Genomic DNA, 25,655 nt, shown 5'->3' on the forward strand with positions numbered 1-25,655 from the left:
GACATTTTTCCAGTTATTGAATGTTTTTGTTGATTTACTCAAGAACACTCTCCTTCCAATGAAAGGCATAACTATTGTAGTGATTGATAGTAGAAACAAATACAACAGGTGAGTTATAGTGGTGTCTATTGGTGCAATCTATTGGCTTCTATTGGTGCATTGTGTTCTATTGGTGTATATTGTTATATGCCTTGATGCTGAAAAGTATCTCCTGATCCACTGAATCTCAACAGATCACATGAGCTTCATATGTGACCCATGCATTTACTGCTACTCCTGAAATTGCCCTTCCTCTCAACCACCCAACACAGTCTGATGTCCTGCCTCAACCACCCAACACAATCAGTCTGATGTCCTGCCTCAACCAAATCAAATCAAATCAAATGTATTTATATAGCCCTTCGTACATCAGCTGATATCTCAAAGTGCTGTACAGAAACCCAGCCTAAAACCCCAAACAGCAAGCAATGCAGGTGGAGAAGCACCACCCAACACAAATCAGTCTGATGTCCTGCCTCAACCACCCAACACAGTCTGATGTCCTGCCTCAACCACCCAACACAGTCTGATGTCCTGCCTCAACCACCCAACACAATCAGTCTGATGTCCTGCCTCAACCACCCAACACAATCAGTCTGATGTCCTGCCTCAACCACCCAACACAATCAGTCTGATGTCCTGCCTCAACCACCCAACACAGTCTGATGTCCTGCCTCAACCACCCAACACAGTCTGATGTCCTGCCTCAACCACCCAACACAGTCTGATGTCCTGCCTCAACCACCCAACACAATCAGTCTGATGTCCTGCCTCAACCACCCAACACAATCAGTCTGATGTCCTGCCTCAACCACCCAACACAATCAGTCTGATGTCCTGCCTCAACCACCCAACACAATCAGTCTGACTGTCCTGCCTCAACCACCCAACACAATCAGTCTGATGTCCTGCCTCAACCACCCAACACAATCAGTCTGATGTCCTGCCTCAACCACCCAACACAATCAGTCTGACCGTCCTGCCTCAACCACCCAACACAATCAGTCTGACTGTCCTGCCTCAACCACCCAACACAATCAGTCTGATGTCCTGCCTCAACCACCCAACACAATCAGTCTGACCGTCCTGCCTCAACCACCCAACACAATCAGTCTGACCATCCTGCCTCAACCACCCAACACAATCAGTCTGATGTCCTGCCTCAACCACCCAACACAATCAGTCTGATGACCTGCATGTTGCACCAAGTGCACCTGCCATTAAGAGAGTGAGAGAAAGAGGGGGGGAAAGATTTTGTATCTGACAGGAATTATTTTGGGCTCCTGAGTGGTGCAGCGGTCTAAGGCACTGCATCTCAGTGCAAGAGGTGTCACTACAGTTCCTTGTTTGAATCCAGGCTGTATCACATCTGGCCGTGATTGGGTGGCGCACAATTGGCCTAGTGTCGTCCGGGTTTGGCCTGGGTAGGCCATCATTGTAAATAAGAAGTTGTTCTTAACGGACTTGCCTAGGTAAATAAAGGTTACATGTCAGTGCGGGTCTGTCTCAGATTAGGGATGTTGAAATAAAAATACAAACATTTTTGAGAGAGAGTTGTATAGAGTACAACAATTCCTCAGGTTAAGTGAGCCACGTGTATTTATATACATATTTGCAAATATGGTGTCGCAGGGCTAGTTTGAAGCTTTGGGTTGCTGTAAGTTTATTTCTCTCGCGAGAGTTGCGTTTGGCAACGGTGAGTGACGTATCAGGAAGTTTACATACCGACAAGAAACATGAGGTCATGTATGAATCTCTGTGAACACATTGAATTCGGCTTTTGAAATGTCTTCTATTTTAATCAATGCCCTTTTATCAAGTTGCCATGATCCGGATACTTTGTTTAACACGTTGTGCTGGCCAACTGACTCGTGGCCGGACACAGAAAGAGTAGAGGCACTGACAACGTTTATTGATGGAATTGGTAAACTACCCCAGTCTGACACATCTGACGATGGCGACAAAGTTGCCTTTTCAATTGCAAAAAGAGACATCTTTCTACGAAAAGTTGAATCGATAATTTGGACACAATGTTTACCACTTCTCTTGAAAGTCTCTAACGGAGACGGGGCGTGCAGAGGTAAACGTGTGCCAGATGGAAGGGCTGAAATCACCATCGCTGTGTGCAGGCTTCTTTCTGTCTGCATCAACACACTGTGTGACACGGCAGTTTCGGGGCGAGTCGCCCGCGCTGTCCTGCCATCCTTCCAGCTGCCAGACGGGGAGACAGAGGAAGAGCTTCCCGGCCAGGGTGAGGGGCGGCTGGGTATCGACGTGGCTATCGAAGCCATGTCAGTCATCCTACCCGCTCTCTCATCCAACGAAGAATTGACCACGTCGATCCTCTCATCTGCTCTGTCCTGTATCAAGACGTTACCGGATGCTCTGGTCTCCAAAATCACCGTTCGGCTTATTTTCACTCTCCTCAACTGCTACAGCGAGGATGGGATAGCGAGTAAACTCCGGTTCATTTTAGAGGATTTGTGTAACTGGCACAAGAGTGACAGCCCAAACACGGACTCACCTGTGGTGACAGAACGCGCCTTGCTGTGTTTAACAACTCTCTCGGACTATCTCTTCTCTCCGGCTAAACTACAGCAACACACCCTTTCTCAAAGTCTGAGCTATACTCGACCTGACCCTCGTCGTTCTCTGCAGTTCTGGAGGATTCTACAAGATGGACTGACGCACAAAGACAACGTGTCCCGGAAGCGGGCGTTGTACCTGCTGAAAAGGTGTGTCGCTCTGTCAGAGGATGAGGCGGTTGAGTTTCCAAGCAGTTCAGTGTCAAGTGAAGGTAAGATGCTGATACATGCAACTGACATTCAGACAGACAAGCTTGATTATAATATTACCCATGTTAAAATATGTTCTTCACTATACAGAATAATACTCAAGTCTCTAAAACTGTATAGTTTAACCTAATTGTAACTATGTGAGTCCTTTGCAGATAATGATGAGATCATATTCAGATGGGCCCCAGACAGATGCAAGCTGCTCAGAGAGTTCTGGGAGGACTATGCCTTGGTTATGGAGACACTGGAGGAGAACCAGGTGAGATATAACATGGATAACACTTGCTATGAAACCCCTCTTCCTAATGCATTATACATTTCTAACACCATTATGACGTGTCGTAAAGAACTATTACCGTTCCTCTGTGTTGTGTAGATTCACGTGGTCCGCCCTGTGCTCAACAGGATCCATACGTTGATCCAAACAGCAGCCAATGATAGTCAAGGTGATGTGTGTCTCTCAACCATAAGGTGACAACCCAAACCTTTTATATCCCGCTAAATACTGCCTACCAATCGTCCATCTGTCTTCTCTCAGGCGTCAGTCTGTTCCACCCGTCATGGCTGCTGGGAGTGTACCAGCGTATGTTCCACAGTGAGAACAAGTCCGTCATGAGAGAGGGAGTGGATCACCTACTGGAACTCCAGGTGCTCCGACGCCCTGCCTTCGCCCTGGCCTTCTCACAGGTACCTGGTACAGCTGTCAGTCAGTGTTATAGAACATCAACCCAGACTCCAGGTGGGCATTCGCCCTGGCCTTCTCACAGGTACCTGGTACAGTTGTCAGTCAGTGTTATAGAACATCAACCCAGACTCCAGGTGAGCTTTCGCCCTGCCTTCGCCCTGGCCTTCTCACAGGTACCTGGTACAGTTGTCAGTCAGTGTTATAGAACATCAACCCAGACTCCAGGTGGTCTGACGCCCTGCCTTCGCCCTGGCCTTCTCACAGGTACCTGGTACAGTTGTCAGTCAGTGTTATAGAACATCAACCCAGACTCCAGGTGGGCCTTCGCCCTGCCTTCGCCCTGGCCTTCTCACAGGTACCTGGTACAGTTGTCAGTCAGTGTTAGAACATCAACCCAGACTCCAGGTGGGCCTTCGACCCTGCCTTCGCCCTGGCCTTCTCACAGGTACCTGGTACAGTTGTCAGTCAGTGTTAGAACATCAACCCAGACTCCAGGTGGGCCTTCGCCCTGCCTTCGCCCCGGCCTTCTCACAGGTACCTGGTACAGTTGTCAGTCAGTGATAGAACATCAACCCAGACTCCAGGTGGGCCTTCGCCCTGGCCTTCTCACAGGTACCTGGTACAGTTGTCAGTCAGTGATAGAACATCAACCCAGACTCCAGGTGGTCTGACGCCCTGCCTTCGCCATGGCCTTCTCACAGGTACCTGGTACAGTTGTCAGTCAGTGTTATAGAACATCAACCCAGACTCCAGGTGGTCTGACGCCCTGCCTTCGCCCTGGCCTTCTCACAGGTACCTGGTACAGTTGTCAGTCAGTGTTAGAACATCAACCCAGACTCCAGGTGGGCCTTCGCCCTGCCTTCGCCCTGGCCTTCTCACAGGTACCTGGTACAGTTGTCAGTCAGTGTTAGAACATCAACCCAGACTCCAGGTGGGCCTTCGACCCTGCCTTCGCCCTGGCCTTCTCACAGGTACCTGGTACAGTTGTCAGTCAGTGTTAGAACATCAACCCAGACTCCAGGTGGGCCTTCGCCCTGCCTTCGCCCCGGCCTTCTCACAGGTACCTGGTACAGTTGTCAGTCAGTGATAGAACATCAACCCAGACTCCAGGTGGGCCTTCGCCCTGGCCTTCTCACAGGTACCTGGTACAGTTGTCAGTCAGTGATAGAACATCAACCCAGACTCCAGGTGGTCTGACGCCCTGCCTTCGCCATGGCCTTCTCACAGGTACCTGGTACAGTTGTCAGTCAGTGATAGAACATCAACCCAGACTCCAGGTGGTCTGACGCCCTGCCTTCGCCCTGGCCTTCTCACAGGTACCTGGTACAGTTGTCAGTCAGTGTTAGAACATCAACCCAGACTCCAGGTGGGCCTTCGCCCTGCCTTCGCCCCGGCCTTCTCACAGGTACCTGGTACAGTTGTCAGTCAGTGATAGAACATCAACCCAGACTCCAGGTGGGCCTTCGCCCTGCCTTCGCCCTGGCCTTCTCACAGGTACCTGGTACAGTTGTCAGTCAGTGATAGAACATCAACCCAGACTCCAGGTGGTCTGACGCCCTGCCTTCGCCCTGGCCTTCTCACAGGTACCTGGTACAGTTGTCAGTCAGTGATAGAACATCAACCCAGACTCCAGGTGGTCTGACGCCCTGCCTTCGCCCTGGCCTTCTCACAGGTACCTGGTACAGTTGTCAGTCAGTGATAGAACATCAACCCAGACTCCAGGTGGTCTGACGCCCTGCCTTCGCCCTGGCCTTCTCACAGGTACCTGGTACAGTTGTCAGTCAGTGTTAGAACATCAACCCAGACTCCAGGTGGTCTGACGCCCTGCCTTCGCCCTGGCCTTCTCACAGGTACCTGGTACAGTTGTCAGTCAGTGTTAGAACATCAACCCAGACTGACCTAATTCTATTTTTCCCTTTTCTATGTTATTAGTTTGTTTATTTTATTTATTTTACCAGAGAAGTTGAATGAGAACACATTCTCATCTACAGCAGTGACCTGGGGAATAGTTACAGGGGAGAGGAGGGGGGATGAATGAGCTGATTGTAAGCTGGGGACGATTAGGTGACCGTGATGGTATGAAGGACATATTGGGAATGTACAATAGTCAGCAACTTCCTTTTCAGTAGTGGTGTATTCGCGGTGGTTGTTTAGTTTGTTGTCTTGGTGGGTGAGATGATGAGGGACAGTAGGTGGTTAGTATATGAGAGATTGACCTCTTATCCTTTCTTCCTCAGTTCATTCTGGGTCCTTTCATGGATGTGATGTCTGAAAGCTCCCTCTTTCACAGGTGAGCCAGTGATCAAAGCAACACAACAGCAAAACACAATATTGATTTATAGACCCACAGATGATGCTGTTTCTGCTAGTGATGAAGTAGTGAGTTAGGCCTATTTAGAGTGACTGTTGAGGAAGGTTATGTCTCTTCATCTCCAGGACTGCAGGACAGAGTGTAGGAGAGTGTCCTGAGCTGGGAGTCAAGCTGCAGGTCTTCATGGTCACGTTCTTCAGCAGCCTGCCACAGGAGAACAGAGGTACTGTAACAGAGCTTCATCACAGGGCACTGAATCACCTGGGCCATGTTCAGCAGGATACACCGTAGCACAACTTTTTGCAGAGGAACATCTGCGTTCTTATTATTGGACAAATTCATGTACATTTCAAAAAGGTTTTCTTCCAACTGAACTTGAGCCAGATGTTTGTCCTGCAGCTCGTTGTAACAGTAATGACTGTTCATCAGAGAGGGTCTAATGTTGATCCTCTGTCTCCTCAGGTCCTGTGTTGCTGCAGCTTGTTGTAACAGTAATGACTGTTCATCAGAGAGGGTCTAATGTTGATCCTCTGTCTCCCCAGGTCCTGTGTTGCTGCAGCTCGTTGTAACAGTAATGACTGTTCATCAGAGAGCGTCTAATGTTGATCCTCTGTCTCCCCAGGTCCTGTGTTGCTGCAGCTCGTTGTAACAGTAATGACTGTTCATCAGAGAGGGTCTAATGTTGATCCTCTGTCTCCTCAGGTCCTGTGTTGCTGCAGCTTGTCCAGCGGCTAGGTTCTCAACACTGGTGTGCTGTCCCCATCCTCTTCCTCTCTCGGGCCCTGTCCCACCTTCCTCCCTGCCCTCTCCTGGGCCCCGACGGCCTGCAAGCTCTGAGGTAGCCTGTCCCATCTTCCTCCCTGCCCTCTCCTGGGCCCTGTCTCACCTTCCTCCCTGCCCTCTCAGGTAGCCTGTCCCATCTTCCTCCCTGTCCTCTCTCAGGTAGCCTGTCCCATCTTCCTCCCTGCCCTCTCTCAGGTAGCCTGTCCCATCGTCCTTCCTGCCCTCTCTCAGGCCCTGTCCCATCTTCCTCCCTGCCCTCTCTCAGGGAGCCTGTCCCACCTTCCTCCCTGCCCTCTCTCAGGTAGCCTGTCCCACCTTCCTCCCTGCCCTCTCTCAGGTAGCCTGTCCCACCTTCCTCCCTGCCCTCTCTCAGGTAGCCTGTCCCACCTTCCTCCCTGTCCACTCTCAGGTAGCCTGTCCCATCTTCCTCCCTGCCCTCTCTCAGGTAGCCTGTCCCATCTTCCTCCCTGTCCTCTCTCAGGTAGCCTGTCCCATCTTCCTTCCTGCCCTCTCTCAGGCCCTGTCCCATCTTCCTCCCTGCCCTCTCCTGGGCCCTGTCCCATCTTCCTCCCTGCCCTCTCCTGGGCCCTGTCCCATCTTCCTCCCTGCCCTCTCCTGGGCCCTGTCCCATCTTCCTCCCTGCCCTCTCCTGGGCCCTGTCCCATCTTCCTCCCTGCCCTCTCCTGGGCCCTGTCCCATCTTCCTCCCTGCCCTCTCCTGGGCCCTTTCCCATCTTCCTCCCTGCCCTCTCCTGGGCCCTGTCCCATCTTCCCCCCTGCCCTCTCCTGGGCCCTGTCCCATCTTCCTCCCTGCCCTCTCCTGGGCCCTGTCCCATCTTCCTCCTTGCCCTCTCCTGGGCCCTGTCCCATCTTCCTCCCTGCCCTCTCCTGGGCCCTGTCCCATCTTCCTCCCTGCCCTCTCCTGGGCCCTGTCCCATCTTCCTCCTTGCCCTCTCCTGGGCCCTGTCCCATCTTCCTCCCTGCCCTCTCCTGGGTCCTGTCTGCCTGCATAGGGAATAGGGTACCATTTCAGAAGCAGACATTGTCTCTAAGACTCTAACTTGACATACGGTTCATTATTTCTTGTTCATAGTGGCATTTCTTGGTGTGGAAGTGTGGATTCTATGAATCTCCGTTGAACAGACTGTTCAAGTCGATGACTAGGGGCAATCTGTGTCTGGGAAACTGTCCCTAATGATTTCTGTGTTGTATCTCAGGGAGGTGCTCCGCTGCACTATGATCACCCACCAGGTGCTACTGAGAGGAGCTGCCCAGTGTTTCCTGCTGAACAGTGCCCTCTCCCTGACAGATGTGGTAAGACACTATGATGTGATGACATTTTGCACCCAAATAGAGTGTTGAAGAAGCGTACAAATGACAACATCTGTTTAGCAACTGCCATTTAGATTATCTTTGTTCCATCTTTTGCAGACCTTAGTGACATTGGATGATGTGTTTAGTTTGCTGGTGCATTTCAGAGCAGACGAGTCTCTACGTAGAGGAACACCGCTCTGGAATCAGGTACTGTGTGGGGGTGGAATGAGGAAGAGCTCTGTTCTCTGGAATCAGGTACTGTGTGGGGGTGGAATGAGGAAGAGCTCTGTTCTCTGGAATCAGGTACTGTGTGGGGGTGGAATGAGGAAGAGCTCTGTTCTCTGGAATCAGGTACTGTGTGGGGGTGGAATGAGGAAGAGCTCTGTCCTCTGGAATCAGGTACTGTGTGGGGGTGGAATGAGGGAGGAGTGCTGTTCTCTGGAATCAGGTACTGTGTGGGGGTGGAATGAGGAAGAGCTCTGTCCTCTGGAATCAGGTACTGTGTGGGGGTGGAATGAGGAAGAGCTCTGTCCTCTGGAATCAGGTACTGTGTGGGGGCAGAATGAGGAAGAGCTCTGTTCTCTGGAATCAGGTACTGTGTGGGGGTGGAATGAGGAAGAGCTCTGTCCTCTGGAATCAGGTACTGTGTGGGGGTGGAATGAGGGAGGAGTGCTGTTCTCTGAATCAGGTACTGTGTGGGGGTGGAATGGGGAAGAGCTCTGTTCTCTGGAATCAGGTACTGTGTGGGGGTGGAATGAGGAAGAGCTCTGTTCTCTGGAATCAGGTACTGTGTGGGGGTGGAATGAGGAAGAGCTCTGTCCTCTGGAATCAGGTACTGTGTGGGGGTGGAATGAGGGAGGAGTGCTGTTCTCTGGAATCAGGTACTGTGTGGGGGTGGAATGAGGAAGAGCTCTGTCCTCTGGAATCAGGTACTGTGTGGGGGTGGAATGAGGAAGAGCTCTGTCCTCTGGAATCAGGTACTGTGTGGGGGCAGAATGAGGAAGAGCTCTGTTCTCTGGAATCAGGTACTGTGTGGGGGTGGAATGAGGAAGAGCTCTGTCCTCTGGAATCAGGTACTGTGTGGGGGTGGAATGAGGAAGAGCTCTGTCCTCTGGAATCAGGTACTGTGTGGGGGTGGAATGAGGAAGAGCTCTGTCCTCTGGAATCAGGTACTGTGTGGGGGTGGAATGAAGAAGAGCTCTGTTCTCTGGAATCAGGTACTGTGTGGGGGTGGAATGAAGAAGAGCTCTGTTCTCTGGAATCAGGTACTGTGTGGGGGTGGAATGAGGAAGAGCTCTGTCCTCTGGAATCAGGTACTGTGTGGGGGTGGAATGAGGAAGAGCTCTGTTCTCTGGAATCAGGTACTGTGTGGGGGTGGAATGAGGAAGAGCTCTGTTCTCTGGAATCAGGTACTGTGTGGGGGTGGAATGAGGAAGAGCTCTGTTCTCTGGAATCAGGTACTGTGTGGGGGTGGAATGAGGGAGGAGTGCTGTTCTCTGGAATCAGGTACTGTGTGGGGGTGGAATGAGGAAGAGCTCTGTTCTCTGGAATCAGGTACTGTGTGGGGGTGGAATGAGGAAGAGCTCTGTTCTCTGGAATCAGGTACTGTGTGGGGGTGGAATGAGGAAAGAGCTCTGATCTTTTCAAACAGTTTTTTTAATATTTAGTGTTTTTCCATCAGTTGTCCCTTGTGTTTCTGTGTCACCTCACTAGCTGTGTGACTGGCTGGCTGATAGTGAAGGCAGCTTCAGGCCCTGTGTCAGAGAATCAGCTGATGGTACCAGTACCTCTCCAGAGAGGGAGACTGTGAGAGGCTACGTCCAACACCAGATGGAGCTCTTCCTCAGAGTCCCGGCTAGCACAGGTGAGTCCTGGCTGGCACAGGTGAGTCCCGGCTGGCACAGGTGAGTCCCGGCTGGCACAGGTGAGTCCCGGCTGGCACAGGTGAGTCCCGGCTGGCACAGGTGAGTCCCGGCTGGCACAGGTGAGTCCCGGCTAGCACAGGTGAGTCAGTTTTTCCAATTCCGAGTATTATCCGATCAAGAATATCAACAGGTACAGATACGAGTATGTGTAGATGGACTCACCTCTAGTATACAGAATAGATGACTGTACTGATGAACTTTGTTGTGCCGTCCAACAGACCAGACAGACAGTGTCCCAGACCCAGGAGAGGCGGAGCTGCTAGCCAAGGCCATCCTACTGTGTGTTGACATAGAGGGGAGGACTCAGAGGTCTGGAGGACAGCAGACTACTGGTGTCAGCGGTGGGATGGACTCGCTCTTACGCCCTCTACTGGACACACTGAGCAGGCTCCACACTAATGTCTACCTGCCGCTACGCAAGACAGACAAGAGCCTGCAGCTGCTGCTACGACTACTGCAGCTCACACCAGCCAGACACACCTCTGCTGCAGTACTGCAGCTCACACCAGCCAGACACACCCCTGCTGCAGTAGAGAAAGAACAAGGTATCTACTGTATTCTAATGTACTCTACTGTACTATACGCCACAGTACTCTACTGTAATGTTCTCTACTCTACTCTACTGTACACTACTGTGTTCTACTCTACTGTACTCTGCTGTACTGTACTGTTCTCTGCTCTACTCTGCTGTACTCTACTCTGCTCTACTGTGCTCTACTGTACCCTTCTCGACTCAACTCTTCTCAACTTGACTTAAGTAGTGATCCATAGCAGTGATTCAAATTGATTCTTAGTAATGATCCACATTGATTCATAACACTGGAAACATGCAAAATAAGATGTCATTCATTGTTTAAAAAAGAATACGTGTTTTGTCTTCTGTCTCATACAGAAGACAGTGTGACGGTCTCCATGGAAACGCTGGTTCTGGGCGTGGTGGAGCCCATTCAGGAGTTTATCCTCCGAAGACTGAGTGGAGAACTACAGGAGGTGAACTCTCACTGTCACTCTCTCTCGCTCTCACTGTCACTCACTCTCGCTCTCACTGTCACTCTCTCTCGCTCTCACTGTCACTCTCTCTCGCTCTCACTGTCACTCTCTCTCGCTCTCACTGTCACTCACTCACGCTCTCACTGTCACTCTCTCTCGCTCTCACTGTCACTCTCTCTCGCTCTCACTGTCACTCTTTCTCGCTCTCACTGTCACTCTCTCTCGTTCTCACTGTCACTCACTCACTCACTCACTGTCAAGAGAATTATGTTCTCAGTGTTCATAAACCCAATTTAATTGATTACTCAGCCTGATACCCAGAATTTGTAGGAAACTGGTTGGAATGAATCAGACGGAGGCCCAGCTACAATTGTCAGGAATGTTTATTTATGAGAGCTCTGCCTATCATTTCCGGTACATTGGTCTATATACCTCACGTTTCGTCAGACATGTCCCTCCTCCTCTCAGATACAATGGCAACATAGTTCACAAGTCTTCTTCTACTCATAAATAGTCTGCCACCTGTGAAACAATCTACTACAAGCCCAAGGTCTCTCCCCTCTCTGGGTGGGGACAGAATGTCCTGTAAGGAACACAGTATTCCAGCCTGTTTGACGATAGCTCCATTTCTCACTTACACCCTGCTCACATACTAACAAGGAACAGAAAGTCCTTGTTCTAATTCTGACTAAAACTACACACATTAGATTTATGATTCTAATGAGTTTCATACAGTGACAGGGTAGTAATTCTGTTAGTTATAGTTCTACGTTAAATGTATACATCATTTAGTCATTATTCATAAAATCCATAACACTCACTGTCACTCACTCTCTCTCTCTCGCTTTTACTCACTCACTCACTCTTTGTCACTCTCGCTTTCACTGTCACTCTCTCTCGCTCTCACTGTCACTGTCACGCACTCACTCACTCAGTCACTCGCTTTCACTCACTCACTCACTGTCACTCACTCTCTCGCTTTCACTCACTCACTCACTCACTCACTCTCATTGTCACTCTCGCTTTCACTGTCACTCGCTCTCACTGTCACTGTCACTCACTCACTCAGTCACTCGCTTTCATTCACTCACTTACTGTCACTCACTCAATCTCACATCCTACAACATTGATCATGTACCTGCATTTCTCCTCCGCCTGTGTTTTGTTTGTCTGTCCTCTCCAGCTATGTGATGTAGAGCGTGCTGAGCTCTACCTGTCAGTGCTGAAGGAGGCGGTGCTGATGTACAGTGTGTTAGAGTGGAACCACTCCAAGGTACAGGAGGCCTATTTCCCCAGACTCCTCAGATACGTCCTGAGGACCCTAGAAGCTGACCAGGTACAGTATTCCAGGATCGACCTCCCCTCTCTCAGGCTGCTCTCCTTCGCTAGTCACTTCATACATCATTGGATTCATGTGTCAATTTGAATAATGGGACATTTTCTTTAGCAGTTAGACTCTGGTTTCAAAAAGACTAGTTGAACTGCTATTTGTCATGTCATGTTTATATTCATCATGGTTTTCACTATAAAACTGGAAGGGACTTGTGTGTGTTTCTCTTAGATCCCCTCTGTGGCGGGTCAGGTGTCCAGGGCGGTTGCCATGGCGTCATTGGCCATGACCTGTGAGGTTGCAGCGTTGGGTGTGTTCAACCTCCAATCAGAGACCACGATTCTACTGGTCCATCTGTCTAGCTACTTCTACTCCCCTGCTCCACCCCCAGCCCCTCCTCTCTCTCTGGTCAACTTCAACCAGACCCTACTGAAACCTCCAACTGCAGCTCAGTCAACAGAGTCAGTACAGAACACTTTGTGTAGTATATAGAATGCATGGTATTGTTTAAATGCAGATGTACTGTATCATCAGGACAATGTGTTGTATAGTAAACCACTAGTATAAACACTATATGACCCTCGTTTCTCTGCCAGTCACGGCTCTAAATTGTGACTGTTTTGGTCACATGCTCTTCAATAATTTGCTGTTCAACCTGGAATTTACATGTGGGAGAAAACCCAGAGGTTACAGGTCAAATGGAGATTGTGTCAAGGATATGCACATCTACATACAGTGAGCTGCTAATGTATTGGGACAGTGACACTTTTGTTGTTGTTTTGTCTCTGCACTACAGCACTTTGGATTGATACAATGACAATGAGGTTAAAGTTCACACTGACAGCTTTAATTTGAGGGTATTGTCCTCCATATAGGGTGAACCGTATAGAAATGAAAGGTACATAGTCCCCCCTTTTTATGGGACCAAAAGTATCGGGTCAAATCAACTTATGTGTATTAAAGTAGTCAAGTTGAGTATTTGGTCCCATATTCCCAGCACACAATGATTACATCAAGCCAGTGACTCTACCAACTCGTTGGATGCATTTGCTGTTTGTTTTGGTTGTTGCAGATTATTTAGTGTCCAATAGAAATGTATAGATTTTATTAGGATCTCTTTTAGCCCAAGGGCTAGTCTTCCAAGAGTCATTAAGAAATGTAAACAACAACAAAGTAAAAACACAACATCCACATTCCTGTTACCTATACATATTACACCACCCAGCCTAACCCTCCTCCACCCACATACGGTGTTAAATGAATTAGCAGACACTCTTTTCCAAAGGGACTTCCAGCAGTGAGGGCCTTTACATGTGTTTTATTATTTTCATACTGGTCCCCGTGGGAATAGAACCCACAACCCTGGTGTTCCAAATGCTATGCTTTACAACTGAGCCACAGAACCTAGAACTCACGTGCACATATGAATTTAAATACAACAGAACATATTACAATAAACCTCTAAGACCCACTCTAGTCGTTCTAAGACATCGTAACACAACTATTTGGCAAGTTATTTTTTTTTTCTCCTTTCCCTAAAACTAAAAGCTATTTTTGGGTATTCAGAGGTCCCTAGTAGATGTGTTGTCTGGGAGATGGTAGTAGTCAGAGGTCCCTAGTAGATGTGTTGTCTGGGAGATAGTAGTAATCAGTGGGCCTTGCCAATATCTCTGAAATATTTAGAGTTTGTCATCTGTCACAGTGTTTCAGAGCAGGGTCCTCTCCTCAAGGACTGGGGCCGTATGGCAGCTCATTTCATCCGGGACCAGTGGACGTGCCTGGGATACGGGAGGAGAGTAGGACCACCCGGGCCCCTGGAGCTCCCCAGGGCGTCAGGGTCCCTCCAGGCTGCTATAGAGGCTCTGTCTCTGCTTCCCAGTGGCCTGGTACTGCCTGTACTGGACTTCATGGCCTCCATGTTGCCACAGGTGAGTCTTAGCATTGACTACAGCTGATATTGTCATGTCCACTACCTGGCTGAGACATTCTATCTCACCCAGCTCTCTACAGGCTTGTCCACACCAATAACCATGTTTAAAGGAATAGTTCACCCAAATTACAAAACAACATGTTTCCTTACCTTGTAAGCAGTCTATGGGGAAAGACAGTGAAATCCAAGCCTTGGTTTAGTTTAACAGCTGATTTAGACTGCAAGACTGCAACAGTGTTTCAGTGGTCATGTGACCAAGTCATTTATGTCCTGCTTTATATGGCTTCTGATAAGGCAATATGAAATAGTGAACCTGTATTTCTCCCTCCCTCCACCAGGTGGCACTGTCTGAGGAGGCCCTGTGTGTAGAGGCTGTGACTGTCTCCTGGAAGCTGGTGCTGGGACTGAGCAGTAACCCTCATGACTTCTGGCCCACCCTGCAGGGCTTTGTGACCATGGCCTTTCACCACAGCCTGCTGGAGTTAACAGAGGAGCAGGCACCTGGGCTCACTGTTACTCTACAACAGGTAACTAGAGGGAGGCATGGGGTATCAACACCTGGGCTCACTGTTACTCTACAACAGGTAACTAGAGGGAGGCATGGGGTATCAACACCTGGGTTCACTGTTACTCTACAACAGGTAACTAGAGGGAGGCATGGGGTATCAACACCTGGGTTCAAAGGGTGTTTAAAATCGTTCAATTACTTTGAGCTGTTTTCTGAGCTCACAGATAGACAGACTATTCTATTGGTTCCATTTTGCCAGGCTAGCTCAATCAAGAGCAGCTAAAGTATTTTAAAGAAAATACATCCTAATTGAACCCAGGTCTGTATGGACAGATCCGTGTTGTGGCAGGCAACGCGCTACATATTCACTACTTGGAGAAATGTGGCTTGGCAATTAGTTCCAAGTGTTTAGCAGAACATGTTGTGGTTATTATGAGTATTTAAACACAGTGTTGATGTGGACACAACTGATGTGTAATTAACCCACTACTGACTCCTCTTAATCTCTAGATAGCCGTTGAGTTGATGGAACTCTCCCAGGCCAAGACCGGTGTATTCAACGTTCTGATCCAACACTGCTGCCACACCTGGCTGCCCTCTGACCCAGGAAGTGAAGGCCAGAGCCAATCAGATGCCATGTTCTCCAGTGCCCTACTGCACCTTGACATCCTGGCTGAGGCATGTGTGTATGGACCTGTGTTCAGGAGGGATCAGAGGTGGGTGTGGAGTGTGAGAGAATGAGAATGTGAGATACAATGTGAGAGGTGTGAGAGAGAGACAGAGAATGTGAGAGAGTGTGTTATTGGAGTGGTTGTTATGGACTGAGGGTCTTGTCTGGATAATGGATTGTCTTCTCCATAGGCTGATCCAGGAGGTTCAGGTCTATGTGGAGAGGCTTGGAGAGGAGTGTGCTGCTAACACTGCAGTCCCCAGGTCAGCTGCTGAACTCCATCTACTGTACAATACTGTAGTCTACTGTAGTCTACTCTACAATTCTGTCTACTCTACTGTTCTGTCATCTACACTACTGTTCTGTAGTTTACTCTACTGTTCTGTCGTCTACTGTTCTGTCGTCTACTGTTCTGTCGTCTACTGTTCTGTCGTCTACTGTTCTGTTCTGTCGTCCACTCTACTGTTCTGTCGTCTACTGTACTGTTCTGTAGTCTACTCTACTGTTCTGTAGTCTACTGTTCTGTCGTCTACACTACTGTTCTGTAGTCTACTGTTCTGTCATCTACACTACTGTTCTGTAGTCTATTGTTCTGTCGTCTACTCTACTGTTCTGTCGTGTAGTCTACTGTTCTGTCGTGTAGTCTACTGTTCTGTCGTCTACACTACTGTTCTGTCGTCTACTCTACACTTCTGTAGTCTACTGTACTGTTCTGTAGTCTACTGTTCTGTCGTCTACTCTACTGTTCTGTAGTCTACTGTTCTGTAGTCTACTGTTCTGTAGTCTACTGTTCTGTCGTCTACTCTACTGTTCTGTAGTCTACTCTACTGTTCTGTAGTCTACTGTTCTGTAGTCTACTCTACTGTTCTGTCGTCTACTCTACTGTTCTGTCATCTACTCTACTGTTCTGTCATCTACTCTTCTGTCATCTACTGTACTGTTCTGTAGTCTACTGTTCTGTCGTCTACTCTACTGTTCTGTCATCTACTTTACTGTTCTGCAGTCTACTGTACTGTTCTGTAGTCTACACTCTACTCTACATTTTAGCTCAGTTGGTAGAGCATGAGGCTTGCGATGCCAGGATAGTGGGTTTGATTCCCGGGACCACCCATATATAAAATGTATGCACCCATGACTGTACGTTGCTTTGGATAAATGTGTCTGTTAAATAGTATATATTAGTATTATTTATTACTGTAGTGGGACTGGAACCTATAACCTGACCCCTCACTGTAGTGGGATTGGAACATTCACCTGACCCCTCACTGTAGTGGGACTGGAACATATTACCTGACCCCTCACTGTAGTGGGATTGGAACATTCACCTGACCCCTCACTGTAGTGGGATTGGAACATTCACCTTTGCCCTCACTGTAGTGGGATTGGAACATATAACCTAACCCCTCACTGTAGTGGGATTGGAACATTCACCTGACCCCTCACTGTAGTGGGATTGGAACATATAACCTAACCCCTCACTGTAGTGGGATTGGAACATTCACCTGACCCCTCACTGTAGTGGGACTGGAACGTATAACCTGACCCCTCACTGTAATGGGACTGGAACCTATAACCTAACCCCTCACTGTAGTGGGACTGTGACCTTTAACCTAACCCCTCACTGTAGTGGGATTGGAACATATCACCTGACACCTCACTGTAGTGGGATTGGAACATTCACCTTTGCCCTCACTGTAGTGGGACTGTGACCTTTAACCTAACCCCTCACTGTAGTTGGACTGTGACCTATAACCTAGCCCCTCACTGTAGTGGGATTGGAACATATCACCTGACCCCTCACTGTAGTGGGACTGGAACGTATAACCTGACCCCTCACTGTAGTGGGACTGGAACATATTACCTGACCCCTCACTGTAGTGGGACTGGCACATAGTACCTGACCCTCACTGTAGTGGGACTAGAACATATTACCTGACCCCTCACTGTAGTGGGACTGGTACATAGTACCTGACCCCTCACTGTAGTGGGACTGGAACATAGTACCTGACCCCTCACTGTAGTGGGACTGGAACATATTACCTGACCCCTCACTGTAGTGGGACTGGAACATATTACCTGACCCCTCACTGTAGTGGGACTGGAACATATTACCTGACCCCTCACTGTAGTGAGACAGGAACATATTACCTGACCCCTCACTGTAGTGGGACTGGAACATATTACCTGACCCTCACTGTAGTGGGACTGGAACATATTACCTGACCCTCACTGTTGTGGGACTGGAACATATTACCTGACCCCTCACTGTAGTGTATTCAGGCTATAAAAACATGGAGTCGACCACATCACTGACAATAGTGGACCTTCTTTGTACTATAGTCAACAGTGAATGTAGTCCCTATTTCTCTGCAGAGATACATTTATCTCTAAGCTTTCTCTTTCTCTCTGGCAGTGATAACCGGGATGACCAGTTCCCACGTGTGTGTGTCGTGGCGTTCCTCAGCCGCCTCCAGCCCTCCAATCAGCTGCATGAGAGACTGATGGAAGAACTGGTTCTCTGCTTGCTGAAAAAGGTAAGACCAGGGCTCTTCCTCAATTAGTCTTTCCTCGTGTCCTCTCTCCTTACCTCCTCCTCAAAATACATTAGAGGAGAACATCCTAGGTTCCTCCTCTGAGATCTTATCCTCCAATTCATTTTGAGGAGGAGGTGACCAGAGAGGACCGTAGGAATCAAGGAAAGACTGACACAGCTGGAGATTTGGCTTGTTTATAGTCCACGATGTCTACTCATTCAGTGTGTGTGTTCATAGCATCACACACATTAATCCAGTTCATACTGCACTTCTGACTTCCGGCGCCGACAGAGATGGCCGCCTCGCTTCGCGTTCCTAGGAAACTATGCAGTTTTTTTACGTGTTATTTCTTACATTGGTACCCCAGGTCATCTTAGGTTTCATTACATACAGTCGAGAAGAACTACTGAATATAAGATCAGCGTCAACTCACCATCAGTACGACCAAGAATATGACTTTCGCGAAGCGGATCCTGTGTTCTGCCTTTCACCCAGGACACCGGAATGGATCCCAGCCGGCGACCCAAAAAAACGACTTCGTAAAAGGGGGAAACAGAGCGGTCTTCTGGTCAGACTCCGGAGACGGGCACATCGTGCACCACTCCCTAGTATTCTTCTCGCCAATGTCCAGTCTCTTGACAACAAGGTTGATGAATCCGAGCAAGGGTAGCATTCCAGAGGGTCATCAGAGACTGTAACGTTCTTTGCTTCACGGAAACATGGCTCACTGGAGAGACGCTATCGGAGTCGGTGCAGCCAACTGGTTTCTCCACGCATCGCGCAGACAGAAACAAACATCTTTCTGGTAAGAAGAGGGGCGGGGGCGTATGCTTCATGGTTAACGTGACGTGGTGTGATCATAACAACATACAGGTACTCAAGTCCTTCTGTTCACCTGATTTAGAATTCCTCACAATCAAATGTCGACCGCATTATCTACCAAGGGAATTCTCTTCGATTATAATCACAGCCGTATATATTCCCCCCCAAGCAGACACATCGATGGCTCTGAACGAACTTTATTTGACTCTTTGCAAACTGGAATCCATTTATCCGGAGGCTGCATTCATTGTAGCTGGGGATTTTAACAAGGCTAATCTGAAAACAGCATATCGATTGCGCAACCAGGGCTGGAAAAACCTTGGATCACTGCTATTCTAACTTCCGCGACGCATATAAGGCCCTGCCCCGCCCTCCTTTCGGAAAAGCTGACCATGACTCCATTTTGTTGATCCCTGCCTACAGACAGAAACTAAAACAAGAAGTTCCCACGCTGAGGTCTGTTCAACGCTGGTCCGACCAATCTGATTCCACACTCCAAGACTGCTTCCATCACGTGGACTGGGATATGTTTCGTATTGCGTCAGACAACAACATTGATGAATACGCTGATTCGGTGAGCGAGTTCATTAGAACGTGCGTTGAAGGTGTCGTTCCCATAGCAACGATTAAAACATTCCCAAACCAGAAACCGTGAATTGATGGCAACATTCGCGTGAAACTGAAAGCCCGAACCACTGCTTTTAATCAGGGCAAGGTGACCGGAAACATGACCGAATACAAACAGTGTAACTATTCCCTCCGCAAGGCAATCAAACAAGCTAAGCGTCAGTATAGAGACAAAGTAGAATCTCAATTCAACGGCTCAGACACAAGAGGTATGTGGCAGGGTCTACAGTCAATCACGGATTACAAAAAGAAAACCAGCCCCATCACGGACCAGGATGTCTTGCTCCCAGGCAGACTAAATAACTTTTTTGCCCGCTTTGAGGACAATACAGTGCCACTGACACGGCCCGCAACTAAAACATGCGGACTCTCCTTCACTGCAGCCGACGTGAGTAAAACATTTAAACGTGTTAACCCTCGCAGGGCTGCAGGCCCAGACGGCATCCCCAGCCGCGCCCTCAGAGCATGCGCAGACCAGCTGGCTGGTGTGTTTACGGACATATTCAATCAATCCCTATCCCAGTCTGTTGTTCCCACATGCTTCAAGAGGGCCACCATTGTTCCTGTTCCCAAGAAAGCTAAGGTAACTGAGCTAAACGACTACCGCCCCGTAGCACTCACTTCCGTCATCATGAAGTGCTTTGAGAGTCTAGTCAAGGACCATATCACCTCCACCCTACCTGACACCCTAGACCCACTCCAATTTGCTTACCGCCCAAATAGGTCCACAGACGATGCAATCTCAACCACACTGCACACTGCCCTAACCCATCTGGACAAGAGGAATACCTATGTGAGAATGCTGTTCATCGACTACAGCTCGGCATTTAACACCATAGTGCCCTCCAAGCTCGTCATCAAGCTCGAGACCCTGGGTCTCGACCCCGCCCTGTGCAACTGGGTACTGGACTTCCTGACGGGCCGCCCCCAGGTGGTGAGGGTAGGCAACAATTTCCACCCCGCTGATCCTCAACACTGGGGCCCTACAAGGGTGCGTTCTGAGCCCTCTCCTGTACTCCCTGTTCACCCACGACTGCGTGGCCACGCACGCCTCCAACTCAATCATCAAGTTTGCGGACGACACAACAGTGGTAGGCTTGATTACCAACAACGACGAGACGGCCTACAGGGAGGAGGTGAGGGCCCTCGGAGTGTGGTGTCAGGAAAATAACCTCACACTCAACGTCAACAAAACTAAGGAGATGATTGTGGACTTCAGGAAACAGGAGAGGGAACACCCCCCTATTCACATTGATGGAACAGTAGTGGAGAGGGTAGTAAGTTTTAAGTTCCTCGGCGTACACATCACAGACAAACTGAATTGGTCCACCCACACAGACAGCATCGTGAAGAAGGCGCAGCCGCGCCTCTTCAACCTCAGGAGGCTGAAGAAATTCGGCTTGTCACCAAAAGCACTCACAAACTTCTACAGATGCACAATCGAGAGCATCCTGTTGGGCTGTATCACCGCCTGGTATGGAAACTGCTCCGCCCACAACCGTAAGACTCTCCAGAGCGTAGTGAGGTCTGCACAACGCATCACCGGGGGCAAACTACCTGCCCTCCAGGACACCTACACCACCCGATGTCACAGGAAGGCCATAAAGATCATCAAGGACAACAACCACCCGAGCCACTGCCTGTTCACCCCGATATCATCCAGAAGGCGAGGTCAGTACAGGTGCATCAAAGCTGGGACTGAGAGACTGAAAAACAGCTTCTATCTCAAGGCCATCAGACTGTTAAACAGCCACCACTAACATTGAGTGGCTGCTGCCAACACACTGACTCAACTCCAGCCACTTTAATAATGGGAATTGATGGGAAATGATGTAAAATATATCACTAGCCACTTTAAACAATGCTACCTAATATAATGTTTACATACCCTACATTAATACCCTACATTATTCATCTCATATGTATATACTGTACTCTATATCATCTACTGCATCTTTATGTAATACATGTATCACTAGCCACTTTAACTATGCCACTTTGTTTACATACTCATCTCATATGTATATACTGCACTCAATACCATCTGTATCTTGCCTATGCCACTCTGTACCATCACTCATTCATATATCTTTATGTACATATTCTTTATCCCCTTACACTTGTGTCTATAAGGTAGTAGTTTTGGAATTGTTAGTTAGATTACTTGTTGGTTATTACTGCATTGTCGGAACTAGAAGCACAAGCATTTCGCTACACTCGCACTAACATCTGCTAACCATGTGTATGTGACAAATAAAATTTGATTTGATTTGAATATATTAAAGACCACTGTCCATCTCCCTGAGCTCCAACACAGTAGTTATTAGTTCATGTGTAGTTTTAAGTCTTTTTCTCTTTCAGGATGAGGCCATATCGAAGTCAAAACAGCGTTACTATAGCAACTCCCTGCAGCATCGTGTCAAGAACAGGGTGTGGCAGACACTACTGATGCTGCTGCCCAAACTGAGAGGGGTGAGACACACACACACACACACACACACACACACACCTGAATGAAACCTCCATTAACCCTGTGTTTGTGTTCATCCAGAAGTTTGTAGGTACCGTTCTGGGTCGTGTGTTTGAGGCAGGTTTCGTCAGTAACCAGGCCTCAGTCAAGTACCTGATAGAGTGGAAGATGGTTCTAATCCTAGTCCAGTATCCTGAACACATAGACCGACTCTGGGCCTGCTTCAGTGTGGTGAGTGGCAGATGGTTTTAATCCTAGTCCAGTATCCTGAATACAGACTGACTCTGGGCCTGCTTCAGGGTGGTGAGTGGCAGATGGTTTTAATCCTAGTCCAGTATCCTGAATACAGACTGACTCTGGGCCTGCTTCAGGGTGGTGAGTGGCAGATGGTTTTAATCCTAGTCCAGTATCCTGAATACAGACTGACTCTGGGCCTGCTTCAGGGTGGTGAGTGGCAGATGGTTTTAATCCTAGTCCAGTACCCTGAATACAGACTGACTCTGGGCCTGCTTCAGGGTGGTGAGTGGCAGATGGTTTTAATCCTAGTCCAGTACCCTGAATACAGACTGACTCTGGGCCTGCTTCAGGGTGGTGAGTGCTTACCCTTTTCGGATGTGTATGTGACCACTGCAGGAATTGAACCCTCAACCTTGGTGTTGCTAGTGCCATGCTCTTACCCACTGTGCCACATAATACCACAAAAACTGGCATCTATTGTATTGTCACTGAATGAAAACGGGCGTCTATTTTCACTGGCTTAAAGAACTTGTAATAGTCAATATTGATCTATAGCCAATGTGTCTAATTGATGTGGTTTGTGTCTGAACAGGATCAAGAAAAGACCAAGACCAGTGTCTGTACCTTCCTGTCTGTGTTGGTCCACCTCAACATCATCATGCCTCAACTCAAGGAGAAGGTAAACTCCACATGTCACCATCATAAAGTAAAACCTTCAAAGCACAGGGGACTCTTCCTCCTCTCCTGAGCCCCTCTCCTCCTCCTCTGTGTCCCTCCCCACCAGGCAGTACAGTGGCTTAAGGCCATGGACACGATCCTCCAGTTGTGTTTCAGTGTGTTTCAGCCATAACTTCAGTGTTCACACCTCTCTCCCTTCTCTCTCGCCGTCTCTCTATCTCTCTCTCTCTCTGTATCTCTCTCTCTCGGTCTCTCTCTCTCTCTCTGTATCTCTCTCTCTCTCTCTCCGTCTCTCTTTCTCTCTGTCTTTCTCTCTCTCTCTCTCTCTCTCTCTCTCTCTCTCTCTGTATCTCTCTCTCTCTCTGTATCTCTCTGTATCTCTCTCTCTGTATCTCTCTCTCTCTCCATCTCTCTCTCTGTATCTCTCACTCTCTATCTATCTATTTCTCCGTCTCTCTGTATCTCTCTCTCTGTATCTCTCTCTCTCCGTCTCTCTCCATCTATCTCTCCATCTCTCTGTCTGTACCCCCCCCCCACCAGGCAGTACAGTGGCGTAAGGCCCTTGATGTTATTCTCCAGTGGTGTTTCAGCCATAACTTCAGTGTTCGTCTGTACGCCCTGCTGGCCCTGAAGAGGGTGTGGGGTCTGGAGGGGGCGAGGGCCGAGGCCGAGGAGGGGGCCGGGGGGGCGGATGGGCTCGGGGGGCTGGCCACCGTCGTTAAGGCCTGTCTGCACCAGGCTGAGGCTATGCAGAGTACTGGGTGAGTGAGTTACATATCAACTAGGATTATTATGTTGCCAAGGTTGCTGCAGGAATCACATTCTAAAATTCATACAGTCACTGTACATCTGTACACTATTCATAACATGTATACACGCATGACTGTAAGTCTCTGGATAAAAGTGACTGCTAAATGGCATATATTACTGTAAGTCACTTTTTAAACATTTAACCAGGCAAGTCAGTTAAGAACAAATTCTTATTTTCAATGACAGCCTAGGAACAGTGGGTTAACTGCCTTGTTCAGGGGCAGAACCACATATTTTTACCTTGTCAGCTCATTGATTCGATCTAGCAACCTTTCGGTTACTAGTCCAACACTCTAACCACTAGGCTACCTGTTGTTATTAGTGAAGGAGGAACCACTCTTGGTTATCTTAGCTCCATTGGAAACTGTGGAAATTGTTATTGGGCTCCCGAGTGGTGCAGTGGTCTAAGACATTGTATCTCAGTGCAAGAGGCAGTACCTGGTTCGAATCCAGGCTGCATCACATCCGGTTGTGATTGGGAGTCCCATAGGGCGGTGCACAATTGGCCCAGCGTCGTCTGGGTTTGACCAGGGTAGGCCGCCATTGTAAATAAGAATTTGTTCTTAACTTAACTTGCCTAGTTAAATAAATACATTATTGGACTCCTATAACTACTGTATATCTCTGTACAGAAATGCCAGTAAGAACTGGACCAGGATTCAGGACCACTTCTTCTTTGGTGTCTTTCATCCTGTTAGAGACTATAGTGTGGAAGTAAGACACTGTATTGTTGATTGATTGTGTGAATTTGAAGTATTAAATGTTTTTGAATGTGAATCTTTTAAAATCTCTTGATTCATTGTAATTTGACCTCATTGCGTTGGGTCTCTAAAAAACGAATGTACTGAGTGTTAATTGAGGAGAGACGACGTGTGTAAACTGTCCCTTTTCCTCCCGTCTCTCCCTGCCAGACCATATTCTACACATTCCCCAGCCTATCAGAGGTGTTTGAGGACGAGTGGATTCCGCCCTGGAAGTTTGAGAAGTTGGTGGACTTCTCCCAGAGTGCATCTCTCCCGTTGAGGAACCCTGTCCCTGACCTAAGCCAGATTCAGCCTGGAGACTGGATCCAGCAGGATAAAGGTACATTCCCCTGAGGGGATAAAGGAAGTTGTATTGAACTGAAAAGGGTATCACCACTAGATGGCAGCAGAGACTGTACCCAACAGACAGCTACTCTGGTTAAAGTGGAGATCACAGCTATTCAACTATTGGTCTGAAGTACTGCTGGTTCTCCTTTCTACCTGGTAGTTAAATGATCAATTCATGAAATTGATTGGCCAGGTCCCTGATTTTATAATGAAGGAAAAGAACCAGAAGTGTTCTGGCCCTCCAGGACTGCAGTTTAAAAGCCCTGTTGTAGATGCCTCAGTGTTGTTGTTTGTTAGGGGATCAGGATGGTGAGGAGCGCTGGGCCGAGGTCCAGAAGAAGATGACCCCCTGGAGGTTGGGGATCCAGGAACAGGAGCCAGAGCTGGGTCTGGTGCCCCAGCAGAGAGCAGCACGCCTGGGCAAGCTGCACAGTGCCCTCCTGGTGGTTGCCTCGCTCATAGACAAGCCCACCAACCTGGGAGGTTAGTTATTTATTTTCTATTTAACCTCTATATATACAGGTAAGCCAATGCTGAACAACTTGGTACAGGATTAATGTTTTAACCTTCATCTGCTGATCTCTCTGTTCACATGATGAGTAACCTTGCTTGAGACCTGAAGACTTGTGTTAGCTCCCCAGGCTTGAGATCAAGGAGCTAACACAGTCATGTAGTGTGCAGGAGACCCTGGTTTGAGTCCAGTCGGTCACATATGGACCCACAGCCATTCCTATCTATATTGTATTGTATTGTATTATTTTCCATTAGCTACCCAATATACTTGGTGTTGCTAAGCGTTGCCATGCAAACAGACAGCAGCAGGCAGCACTACATAAACTAATCAGTCCTAATCAGAGTTTGTCTAAGGAGCACTAGGACTGCATCATAACAGACTCATATTCCCCACTGGGCTGCCGTATTGCTGTCTGTTTATATAAGCCTTATGTTGATTTAAATGAGTTTATACAGGAGAAGACCTATTTTATGAACCAATATTCATTTTTTATTATTATTTAACCTTCATTTAACTAGGCAAGTCAGTTAAGAACAAATTCTTATTTTCAATGATGGCCTAGCTACTAGCTAGTAGTACTAGCTACTACCATT

At 48.4% G+C, this 25,655-nt stretch overlaps 1 protein-coding gene across 3 annotated transcripts; it reads left to right on the forward strand.

The window, feature by feature from the left end:
* Positions 1–1,673: 1,673 nt before the first annotated feature.
* Positions 1,674–25,053, forward strand: LOC109878985 (probable methyltransferase TARBP1). 3 transcript variants are annotated; one of them, XM_031818461.1, is made up of 26 exons: positions 1,678–2,836; positions 2,990–3,093; positions 3,211–3,280; positions 3,373–3,521; positions 5,757–5,809; positions 5,956–6,053; positions 6,533–6,668; positions 7,830–7,926; positions 8,044–8,133; positions 9,640–9,790; positions 10,070–10,396; positions 10,744–10,841; positions 12,025–12,177; positions 12,403–12,632; positions 13,874–14,099; positions 14,440–14,628; positions 15,120–15,325; positions 15,471–15,542; positions 17,693–17,813; positions 21,624–21,734; positions 21,817–21,963; positions 22,562–22,648; positions 23,188–23,408; positions 24,090–24,171; positions 24,369–24,540; positions 24,846–25,053. In XM_031818461.1, the coding sequence occupies exons 1-26, from the start codon at positions 1,825–1,827 to the stop codon at positions 25,034–25,036; spliced, it is 4,593 nt and encodes a 1,530-aa protein (XP_031674321.1). In that variant the 5' UTR covers positions 1,678–1,824; the 3' UTR covers positions 25,037–25,053. The 3 variants fall into 3 exon arrangements, with proteins under 3 accessions (XP_031674322.1, XP_031674321.1, XP_031674320.1); XM_031818460.1 differs by having other exon boundaries at positions 1,679–2,836; positions 21,814–21,963; XM_031818462.1 differs by lacking the exons at positions 23,188–23,408; positions 24,090–24,171; positions 24,369–24,540; positions 24,846–25,053 and adding an exon at positions 22,754–22,903 and having other exon boundaries at positions 1,674–2,836; positions 21,814–21,963.
* The last annotated feature ends 602 nt before the right edge of the window (positions 25,054–25,655 follow it).

Source organism: Oncorhynchus kisutch, unplaced genomic scaffold (genome assembly GCF_002021735.2).
Source record: "Oncorhynchus kisutch isolate 150728-3 unplaced genomic scaffold, Okis_V2 scaffold1406, whole genome shotgun sequence".
NCBI lineage: Eukaryota > Metazoa > Chordata > Actinopteri > Salmoniformes > Salmonidae > Oncorhynchus > Oncorhynchus kisutch.